We start from the raw sequence: 12,264 nt of genomic DNA, 5'->3' as shown, positions 1-12,264 counted from the left end.
TGTATTCATGAACTCACTGAAATTATTTTTAAAGCTTGTTTCCAACTTGTACCACCTCTTAACAAGTAGCCTAAGTTAACTGTCTGTTGGGTAAAATATTGCTTTCTTCCATTTATTGTAAAAATATTTCCTTCCAATCCCTAGAGTTATAACATAGATTTAAATGTTATTTAAAAGCAGCACCTTCCCTTCATCATATTGTTTTTTAATGATTCTTTCATGTTTTTCAGGAAGGTGATGTCTGGCCCAACTCATCAGCTGAAATCACTGTGTACTTCAACCCTCTGGAAGCCAGGCTCTACCAGATGACTGTGTACTGTGACATTTCAGGTGAAGATTTCTTCTGTGTGGTCAAGGCAGGCTACCAAGTGCCCAGAGCCAACAGTGGGATGCCTGAGTGTGTGTGTGTGTGTGTGTGTGTGTGAGAGAGAGAGAGAGAGAGAGAGAGAGAGAGAGAGAGAGAGGAGAGGGGGGGAGGGGCTATGGGCAGTGCATGATATCAGTAGAGGAATAATGGAATTAAACTATGCATTTATTCACTTCTTTCTAGAATAGACCAACCTCTGACATTATACTAGAATTGTGGTGTGGTGGGGGATGGGGTGGGAAATCATGGATCTGATTTTTAGAGCAGTAAGAACATTCCTTGAGACAGATTCTCACAAATTATTTTTTTGTTATTTTTGTAGTATTTGACTACTTATTTTTTTTCCTTTTAAATTTTTATAAAATAATGTATGGCATGTGGGATGGGAAAGTAGTCTGGCAGTGGCCAGAGCCACAAGGAGGGTGTGTAAGTAGGGTGGCAACCTGATGATTTCCGGGAACTATATATAGAGAGAGGAATTAAGCAAAAAAGTAAATATATTGAGGATACCAAGAGCCAGTATTACTCTTGGAGGAGGGAGGTACAAAATGGAAAGAAGGACTAAGGTGAGCTCTTTGGTATTGGAATAGAATTGGAGTTATCATTATGAAGACAGTTGTTAATATGCAGAGATACAAAAATATATCCCGGGGTGAGTAGGTTTACGGATCTGAGTACACAAGTTTATTCTTGTATTATTATTTATTAATTATTGAATTATTTTCCATACAAACACCTGTAAACCTACTTTTGCCCGTATGTCAGTGTGTGTATGTTCGTACACATGCGTATTTCCTAGCCATGTCCATTGAGAGGTCCTGGGAGAGACCCTAATAGCATTGAGCATACCTAGAACCCAAAGTTTGATTTCTAAATTTCCACTCTCACATAAAAGGAATCTTAGAGAATTGACTGATTCTAGGACTGAAGCAGAGAAGGAACAAGATGAGCCTGGAACATCCTCTTGTGCTAGAAAGTAAGGAAATGCTCAAAGAACGACAGAGATGTGTCAGAATGACACAGAAAGCAGCAAGGGGACTTCCACTGACCAAAACTGGAACACGTTGAGAGTCAAAGGAAATAATGACACAAATAGATTATAATCCAGTGAATAATTAGGACTCTGTGAATCTACTCAGTAAGATTTACCATTTGGCAATCATAGTAATAACCAATTCAGGTAAGAGACATCAGTGGATCTTAAAATTAATGGATAAAAGTGGGATGTGGAATAGTAATTTACATAGCCTCAAAATATTCTCCTTCAAAATACTTATTAATTATAAAGAGAAGAAATTAACTTTATACTGAAGAAAGCTAGTGGATGTTATCTTAGTTAATACTAGCAGTAAGAGAGGAAATTAACTTCTTGGACCACCGGCTAGAATGCAATGAGAACACAGCATCTGTTCAATGATATGACAGCCAAAATACCTACCTTGGGTCTAATTAATTATGAGGAAACATCACACTAACCCAAACTGAAGAACAAAACAAAATGACCAACATGGAATGAATGAAGCCTAGTATGATCTGGTCTTTCCTTGCCCATGACTGTGGGATTCTCAGGATAGCCTCAGGATAAATGCAAAATGGACTAGGAGTTTCTGTGTTGCCATAGTCTGTTTCTACACTTCAGACCAGCATGACCAATGCCAGACTCCTTAATGGATCTGAAGGAAATGTTGGTCCATCAGCTTAGACACAGGCTGGAACTGCTCCAGAGGCCCCCATGCCACGGCTGGCGGGATCTCCCTCCTCTCCATGGCTCCCCTGGGACGTTGTACTTGGTCATATCCAGGGGGGTTGGCTGCTCTCTAGGAGGTTCCTAAACATTGCATAATTAGTTGTATTTATCTATTGTTCCATTTGTAATTCTGAATTCTGCCACAAGTCACATCCTAGGTAAACTGAATAGAATAATTTTCCATCTGCATGGTATTCTTCTTTATTTTGTTAGTGGTATTTTGTAAAATATGTTTTTACAAAAAACACATTTTTGTAAAAACATATTTTTACAAAGAAGGAAGAGGGGGAGAGAGAAACATCAATCGGCTGCCTCTTATACACCTCCTACTGGAGTTGGAGCCTGCAATCTGGGAAGGAACCGGTGACCTTTTGGAGCCCTGACGGGGGATCGAACCGGTGACCTTTTGGAGCATGTGACAGTACTCAACCAACTGAGCCACACTGGCCAGGGCTATTAGTGGTATTTTAAAAGACATAATTGCTAGGGAAGGGTTTTGTTTAATAGTAATTCCATAGTATCTTCTCTGTAAATTCCGTGCAATTCTGTATGTCTTTTCAGGAGCTGGTAATGACTCCTTACCATTATCTTCTAAGGGTTGATCCAACCCTTTGGTTTTAGATCACTAAGAAATACTTCTTAGGCAGATTGCAAAGCTCCTACCTTTGCTTTATTTTATTTTGCTTTGCTTTCGTTCTCCTATATGCTTTGAGAGATAGAAGCAAATACATATAGATTTGTTTCCCCTCACCCCTTTTTTGCATAACTGATAGCATACTAGTACTTTACATGACGGTTCTGACATTGCTTTTAAAATATTTCTTAAAGATTATTCTATAACATTACATGTAAAAGTACCATTTTTTCATGGTTGCATATGAATACTTTTTATTTACATACCACAATTTAATTTTTAATCTTTTGTGACTAAGAAATAGAACATAGATTCAGAAATGTATATAATACATGCTGTGATGGTGCGGAGTGATGGTCCCCCGAGTGTGCCCATGGTCCCAGCACCTATGGCCATGATACTGAGGATATGTTACATCATATGGCAAAGGGGAATTAAGGCAGACAATGGGATTTAGGTTACTAATGGGCTGACCTTAAGGTGGGAGATTGATTGTGTGGGTGGCTCAGTATAATCACAAGGGTCCTTAAACATCGAAGAGGAGGCAGAAGTTATCAGTCTCAGTGTCAGAGTGATGTGATATGAGGAAGATTCTTCCCGCCATTTCTGGCTTTGAAGATGAGAAGGGCAAGGAATTCAGACAGCCTGTAGAACCTGGAAAAGGCAAGAAAATGGGCTTTCCTCTAAACTAGAACCAGCAGAAGGGAGCCCTGTCAGCACCTTGATTTTAGCACAGTGCGACCCATCTTGGACTTTTGACCTTCAGAACTTTTAAAAAAAATGTTTCCATGATAGTTGACATGCAGTATTATATGCAATATTATATTAGTTTCAGGTGTATAACAACACAGTGATTAGACATGACCTCCAGCACTTTTAAGATAAATTTGTATGTTAAGTTACAAAATTTGTGGTAATTTGTTGTAGAGCAATAGGGAATTAATACACATATATAAATTATAACATAATTATAAGGTAAACATTATGTAATCACCACCAAGATCAATAATAAAATATTTCCAGCCTTGAGAAGACCCCCTGGGGTGTTCCTTTCCAGTCACACTCCACTCACCCCAACCTCCCCTTGAGATGATCACCATTCTGTCTTTGATGATCATTATTCATTGCTTTTATTTATAGTTTTTACCCCATGTATATACTCTGAAACAATGCAATTTAGTACTGCCTGTATTTGAAATGTACATCATTGACATCAATATGCACATCTCATCCATGGCGTTGCTTGTAGCTCTAATTGTATTTCAGTGTCATTGTTGCATAGTGTACCATTGTGCGAATGCCCGTTCAGAGACAGGAAGTAGCAGGGAAGGTCATCACTGGTCTTGAGGGAGGCCTCTCGGGATGCACGAAATTTAATCCATAATCCCCAACTGCAACCTTATTTCTTTCAGCTTTTATATCTAGGCTCAGTGAGTACAAAGATGTATAAAAGCATAGTTCCTACCTTCAGATAACATAGAAATGAGCAGGGGAAACTGACACACAAACCAACAGTTATATTGCAGTGCCCTACAGTGAGTGAATGAACAATGGAAGAGGAGGATATAGGACACACAGCTCAGTCTTAGGGTTTTCAAGGAAGGCTCCCCAGAGAAAGTGACTCTTAAAGTATTTGTTAGCCAAGAAAATAAAGGGTGTCTATGGCTGGGCATGTCAGGCAGGGATATACTTAGTGAAAATACATAGAGAAACACAGTGAAAAATGGACATAACAAGAGCACGAAATGGCAAAGAATCATAAGTTCTTAGGGTGTGGCTGCCAGAAAGAGAGAGACACAGAGAGCCATAGAGAGGTAGAGAGACTTGGGAGGGGGTGTTGGGGGCAGGGATTGAAGCTGGAGTAGTAGGTGGGCTCTAGTTCATGGAAGGCTGCCCTTGAATGCCAGGCTCAGAGCCTTGGACTTCATCCTGGGTGCAGAGGGGAACCACTGAGGGGCTGGAAAGCAGGGGAGTGACCTGCCACGATCTGATTATGGCAAGTTTAACGTCATTTACATATTTTCAGTTAATCTGAAACTGAAATTTTTTCATGTAAAGATTTCAGATTTTCTTATAAGTAGTTAAACCTGTTAAATATTTATAAAGACTTGCTGATGGTTTGATCCAGGTCTTGAAACTGATCTTTCATCTGTCTTGACTTTCCAATGGAATGTGGAAATTCTGAGTTTAATCACAAAGATTACCTTTTAAAAACTCAAAGGGAAACAGCATGTATTTGGTTTGGATCACCATATGGGAACCTCAAAGGAAGCAACACTTTCTGATTTTAAAACTGTGAAATGTATTGTTAGATAACGTTAATGGGTGCTTCAGAGAAATGGTTCCAGATGTACCTGCTTCCTTTAAAGACCCAATTAAGATGAAACCTCATTGTCCATTTTTATTCTGTACATCATAAGAGAGAAATATCTAAGTTTTTGGCACAATTTAAGACTTTTGATTTTTATCCTAATTAAACTAAGGAATTGAGATTTAATTAGATTTAGGAAACAAAAAGTCAAATAACCCCAATCATTAAAAACAGTTTTGGGTTTTCAGAGTAATAAGTGAGTAATATTTAACGTATATATAGCTTTTCTTTCTCAAAACCCATCAGACTGCAACCTCTTACTTAATAATATAAGGTTTCTTAGTCATATGAATAAGAAATTATTTTCTTGATCCACTAAATTATATTTTCAGTTTTAAAATATTTCAAACATAAAAATACAGTGAATAATATATGAATATCTATGTATATAGAACCCAGATTTAAGAAAACTTGAACAAATAGAAATGTATGCTCATGTTTTTGGTCAGGAAGAACAGCATCATAACTAGGTTGATTCCAACCTTTTTATAGAGGAAATAAACAAACTAAGGTTGCCTAGAAAATTCAGAAAAACAAGAATAATGTGGGAAGACTAGCCCCACCATGTGTTAAAAGTTATTTAAGAAGCTATAACTATAAAAAAAGAATAAAAGAAAAAAAAAGGAAAAAGAAGAACACACACATGTACACAGATCCCATGTGGATGCCCAGTTGTTTTAGCTCTTTATACTGTACTAGAGGCCTGGTGCACAGATTCGTGGGGTCCCTGGTGCACCAGTGGGGTCCCTCAGCCTGGCCTGCGGGGATCGGGCCAAAACTGGCTCTCTGACATCCCCCGAGGGGTCCCGGATTGCAAGAGGGCACAGATCAGGCTGAGGGACCCCACCAGTGCACGATCAGAGCCGGGGAGGGACTGCAGGAGGGCACAAGGTTATGTTCGGCCCATCTCACCCAGTCCTGATGGGCCGGATCCCAGCAGCAAGCTAACCTACTGGTCGAAGCATCTGCCCCCTGGTGGTCAGTGCATGTCATAGAGAATGGTTGAGCATCCTTAGCATATCATTAGCATATTACGCTTTGATTGGTTGTTCAGTTGTTCTGCCGTTGGTCTATTTGCATATTACCCTTTTATTATATAGGATAGTTCATCTTTCCTTACTGATATTCAATGCCTGCTCCATCGTAAATCAAGTTTATATTTATATGTGCATTTATTCTTTGTTCTGTATTCTATTTCCTTAGTCATCTTCGCATTTTCTGCCCCAATACTACATTATCTTAATTATAATAGCTTTATAATAGATTTTAATTTATGAAAGGCCAAGTCCCCTCAATTTATTCTTCTTTAAGGATGTCTTGGTTTTTATTGGCCCTTCGTTTTCCTTTTAATTTTGTAATCAACCCATCAAATTCTACCTGCTGGCATTTTGTTTATTAAAGCATTAAAATTGTAGATATAGACCAATTGGAGAAAATTTGACAACCTTATGATGTTGAGTCAGTTTTCCCTTTCAATAACATAGCCTAGTCCTCCATTTATTTAGATCTTTATTAATATTTTTCAATAAAGTTTTATATTTTGCTCATTGAAGATCTCATATCTTGTTAAATTTATTTCTTGGTACTTTATATTTTTGTTGCTGTTGTCAATAGTATCTTGAGAATTAATTTTTCTGATTGTTGCTGGGTATAGAAATGCAGTTGACTTTTGTATATTGATTTCATAACCAGCAATTTTACTCTAATTAATTTTAAAATATTATTTCTAGATTCATTAGGATTTTCCAGCAGACAGTCCTAAAATATGTGAATAATGACAGTTTGTTCTTCCTATTCATATCCCCCTTTTCTCTTGTCTTATTGCACAGGAATAGAGCTCAAGTATAATATTGGACATCTAAGATATCTTAGATGGCAAGTTTTTGAAAGCCCATGGTTACATTTCCTGGTACTTAATGCAGTCAATCTGTTGCATTCGGGATTTTCAGAGCAGTTAAAGGGGTTCAGTAGCACATTTCTCTACTTCTTATGTGTTAAAACAAGGTAATGTAATCATAGGTGAGAAACTGCCTTATTTTAACATTTTGTTCTTCTAATAAGGAATTTGTCCTTTTATATTACTAGTTTCTTCAGGCTTGTCCCTCTTGCTGCTTTTTGCCAAGACAAGAAAAGTCCCTGCTTCAAAGATCTTATGGAAAAGTGGCATTTGAAACGTAACCCTAAAATTTAGGCTAATTCTTCTAAATCAAGGCTGGGTATTACTCGTATTCCCACTCCACCTGGGGTGAGGGAAAGGGCTAGCTATACATAAGACAAATTCCTTTGAAGTAATTAATAGCTCTCAAAGAAACATTGGCTCAGTGCTTTATTGCAACATATCTCTTTTTTTTTTTTAAATTTATGTATTAAGGAAGGCAGTCAAGGTAACAGATGGGGAAAGCTTCAAGCCTGACAGTTATAAATAGTCTTGCAGTTTATTCCACAATATATTTGCAATTCCCTTTTTTTGCCATTCTGAAAGTTGGATCTCTGTCAAAATATTTTTCTCTTGACCAAGGAGTACAAATCATTGCCAATAGATTAAAATGCTAAAATAATGGAGTAGGGCTCTCTGAAAATTTTACGTACGTTGCCAACAGTAATATACCTGGTCTTTAGAGAAACCTCTTTTCCAGGGATCAGATAGATTGGGGAACCCTTTGAAGAAATCAGCTGTCCCAGAATTGCTTTTGTTTCTTATAATCAAAGTAACACTTGCCTAATGACCACTGCATTGCCAAACACTAGAGGAACACAGAGATAAGTATTCTTGTCTTTAAAAGGACAGTCATGGAGAGAAAGCATTGAAGAGACACAGAAGCTAAATAGCAACAGAAGGCAGTGGAACATCAAATGTCACAAGGCATTATAACGATGATAATAAATTAGAAATATCATTTGGCTGTTCGAAGTGTATTGTTGTAATACTTATATTTATATCTAAAAGAGCATCAAAAGTATTTTGAATATGCAAAACATTATACACAAAGCAAAGATATAATTTTCCTTACATAACTGGCATTTAAGTGGTGCAAATTTAAGGAAAGCCAGTCAAACTATCAAAATTTTTTTTAAATGGTGATATACCCATTATGAGGGAGGATGTGGAGAGACAGGAAACATTAAATACTGTTGTTTGTGTGTGAATTAGTACAGTCATTCTGGAGGGCAATAAACCCGTAGCTGATAGTATGTAAAATGCGCATCTCTTTGTCCTGACCATTCTGTTTCCAGTAACAGTGGGCTCAGTAATTTGGATGAACAACTCTCTCTCTCTAAGAACAACTAGAAGAGCAAGGCGAAGTATTTTCTAAAACCAGTTTTAAAGGTAAAACAGCGCTGCTGGAACAGTGAAGAATTATGGGGCCAACATCCAGGAGAAGAACCAAGACAGTTAGATTTTGGGGGGAGGAATGACTCTTTAGTCTTAGCAACACTGACTTTCTGGTAGATGCGGCAGAGAGGCTGAAAAATTAATCTGATTTAGTGGAGAACGCCAGGAGTTAATGGGATGCCCCAGGAGAAAGGGCCCTGGTAATCCCCCAGGCCTCAGGGTGGGACCCTCATTTACATATTTAAATATTATTTAAATATGAACAGTATTTAAATATGATTCATTGTGGAAGGATTGGCACCAAAAGCCTAACAACAGTTACCTTTGGGTGGTGGAATTATGACAGAATGTCTACTTTTTTGATAATATTTTTATAATAATCATGTGTTATCAAGTGGGGATTTTTCCATTTTTTAAAAAGAAAACAAAACAAATCAGTACTTTAAAGGTTTGTGCTTTGTGTTGACCCTGGGTCCATTGTGGATGTGTAATAAGGGATACTGTTTAGTGGACTCCATTACCTGTCTATGAAAGAAACTGCAAAGTAAGGTCGGATTCCTAATACACTGGCTCTTCCTAAATTTAGGGAAGATCAATGTGGACAAGGTCCCTTGGAGCTGCATGGTGACTCACTTTATGGGGAGCATCGGTCAGGGATCACTCTTAGAGAAATTACTTTCCTTTATAAGAAACTTAAGGATAGCCCTGGCTTTTTGTGGCTCAATTGGTTGGAGCGTCATCTGGTGCACTGAAAGGTCACAGGTTCGATTCCCATTCAGAGCACATACCCAGGTTGCTGGTTTGATCTCAGGTCGGGGTGCATACAGGAAGCAACCCATCCATGTTTCTCATATCAATATTTCTCTCTCCCTTTCCTCCTCTCTAAAAAAGAAAATCAGCGAAAACATATCCTTGGGTGAGGATTAAAAAAAAAAAAAAGAAATTAAGGATACAGTTAAGATTGGGTTAAATTTTTTAATTGTTTTTTTTTTCCCTGCTAAAATGTCCATCTAAATGGCAATATAAGCTGGTCCCTAAAGGTAAGAAACTAGCAGTATTCCTGTTTCTAAAAAATAAACTAAATATTCAGCCTTGGTTAAATTGCAGGTCCCCCAGTCCAGCATAGGGGGTTGGTGCAATAATCTTGGGTGCTCACATTGGTAATGAGTTGTGGATAATAAAGCATCATTTGGGTAATCAAGTTTTAATTGTTTATATAGGTCGAGAGATCCGTCTGCCCCTCCGAATCAAAGGGCAAGGAATGGGACCAAAGATTCACTTCAACTTTGAATTGCTGGATATTGGAAAAGTTTTTGTTGGATCTGTACATTGTTATGAGGTAAACACTAGAATTGTTCACTGAGAGTCAAATAGTTCTTGGCTCGCTTTGTTTTGTTTGTGTTTGTGCCAATAGAAAATTTGCACAGTCACGTCCACTTGCCATTACTCATTCTTATGCAGACCCCAGAGCGATCTCTTTCTCCTCTTTCCTAGCCTTGTTGAGTGGAACAACTTTTTCCATTCTCTTCCCACCCCCTCTCACTTTACTAAACACATCAAAGCCATAACTTAATTGGTTTTATCCTCATCATTTTGTAGATTATAAAGAGGAACTCCATAAATACATCTCCCCATCTGTTTAATGCTTGTTCTCTCACAACACAAATCCTACAGATCAGAGGATAGAGAACCTTCCACATTTTCCAGAATGTCCTAATGAGGATCGCTGTTTTCACACCTCAGACGTTTCTCTAAATACAGCCTCCAACCCATGATTTAGAAACCAATCATTGTGTTTTCTGGAAGAGACCTCCCTGCTTTGTCTTTCCAAATAAATAGAAAAATGATACTTTTTTTTTTAAAAAAAAAGATGTACTCATGGGTTCTTAAGGATCAAAGTTAATTCAATGCCACCTCATGGTAAATTTTTATCTAGGACACGTTTTTACAGTATCAAACTATAACCATTGGAACTTTATTTTAGAAAGATTCCAAATTGTAAATGTTTGTATTTCTATAGAGGTAATAACAAAAGCAGTTATTATTTAATGAGTGCTTGAGGTTTAATTAGTGTGTCAGGTTCCATGTGTTATTATGTGTGCCTGTCAACATATAAGTGTATAATTTCTAATCCTTACAAAGCCATGAAAGGTAGGATTTATTGTACTTATTTTACAAAGAAGAAATAGGCAGATGGTGGTGAATTCTGTCTGCAACATCACTCTTCATGCGTGTTGAACACACATGCATCTTTAGTTCATTTAGTCCTCACAAACCCCCTATGGAGTAGCTACAATACTATACCCATTTTATAGATGAGGAATCTGAGGCTCAGAGTTTTACTTGTTAAGGTAATTAATGTTAGATACTATAACAAGCAACTATAAAAATAGAAATTCTCTCAAAATAGATAAAAGTCTATGTTGTTGCTTATATAAAGTCCCAAAAAGGTTGCTAACCAGCAGGTGACTATCCTCCAGCAGAGAATGAGGAGCCCAGGCTCCTTCCCTCTCATGGCTCTGCCGTCTCATAGGCATCACACTGGCAGGAGAAGGAATATGTAGGTTTTCACATGAGGGATTTTTATTGGAGGTAGCACTGGAGACGGCACGTATCACTTTTGTTCATGTCCAGTTGGCTGGCCATAACTGCAAGGGGGGCTGGGAAATGCAGTTTGGCTGTAAGCACCAGAATAAGAGGATATGGGTTCCATGAACAGCAAACCTGACTGCCACATTTGTTAAATAATTGGCAAGGTCACATAGCTTGTGAACGTTCGTAATCAGTGGGTTTTAGGGTCCTATACCCTGTGGGAAGAGAAGGCCTGCTGGCTTTTCTACCGCCACCTCTCACCAGATGCAAATCCAGCCAAGAGCCTACTTAGCTCTCAGCCCAGCCTAACCTCGCATGGGAGGGAAATGCCTGGCTGCTGTTGAGAGCTTTCTACAGCGGTCATTTGTCCTCATGATTCACTTGAGTAATTATGGCCTAAATGCGATGATGTGCAAGGTAAACAGAGATGTTAATGTCATGATGAGATGGAATACACATAAGAGCCCAATTTAAATAAAGAAATCAGTCACAGGACTGTCATAAAATGAAAAGTGGCACAGCTACTACGTTGCATTGTCCTGTATTGCATTTTGGGAAAAAATGGTCACTTAGGAATGAAAATTAAAATTAAAATGTGCAATAGTTCTTACTAAATCGATATTCTGTTTGTAATTTATCCAGTGTGAATTTCCCTTACATCTTATAGTCTGTGTCTTACAGATGCCACATCAGAAAAGGACTTTTAGTTCTGATGCAAAATGCATAGGGTTTCCCTGAAGGTAATGATAATTTCTTGCAGATTTAACACAAATGTGCCTTAGGCCACCACTTCTCACCCTCCTGGATTTGAACAGTAATGTATACCGAAGCCAGGTAAATAAGTGTTAAATGAGGTGCAGCATCCGATTGGGCAGTTTTGAGAGCTGTGCACTGGCAGAGAAGGGCATGGTAAGGTGCTTCTCATGAGAATATTTTGCACTCTCTGCATATTTAATGCTGATGCCTCATTGCATCTCTCTTTCAATTTATTACGTTACTTCCCCGAGACAAATTTGAATATCTATTGCCCTTAGTCATTGCTGAGCTTAGCAGATCCATAAAGAATAAGCCAGAACCCCAAGAGTACACACTCTTCCCAGTGTAATTAGAAGGAAAACAAATGAAATGGGAAGTTCTCTTATAAATTTTCTGTGCTCTGAGGAGTTGGACCGCATGGGTAGGAGCATCACCGGTAATCAAAAGGTCTCAGGACGGTGGC

At 38.2% G+C, this 12,264-nt stretch overlaps 1 protein-coding gene across 5 annotated transcripts in view; it reads left to right on the top strand.

Annotated features, from left to right (window-relative positions):
* HYDIN (HYDIN axonemal central pair apparatus protein) overlaps positions 1 to 12,264 on the top strand; it is a 352,840-nt gene that overhangs the window by 110,161 nt on the left and 230,415 nt on the right. For all 5 annotated transcript variants that reach the window (XR_013812852.1, XR_013812853.1, XM_079759605.1 and 2 more), the window contains exons 10-11: positions 231 to 330; positions 9,674 to 9,792. Coding sequence is in view for 3 of the 5 variants with exons in the window: in XM_079759605.1 (XP_079615731.1) it covers positions 231 to 330; positions 9,674 to 9,792 (219 nt within the window). In the remaining 2 variants the exon portion in view is untranslated. The remainder of the gene's footprint in view (positions 1 to 230; positions 331 to 9,673; positions 9,793 to 12,264) is intronic.

This window comes from Cnephaeus nilssonii (genome assembly GCF_951640355.1).
Source record: "Cnephaeus nilssonii genome assembly, chromosome: 20".
In the NCBI taxonomy this organism is placed as follows: Eukaryota; Metazoa; Chordata; class Mammalia; order Chiroptera; family Vespertilionidae; genus Cnephaeus; species Cnephaeus nilssonii.
The sequence above is the reverse complement of the archived record's forward strand: the minus strand, read 5'-3'. Positions and strand labels throughout refer to the sequence as shown.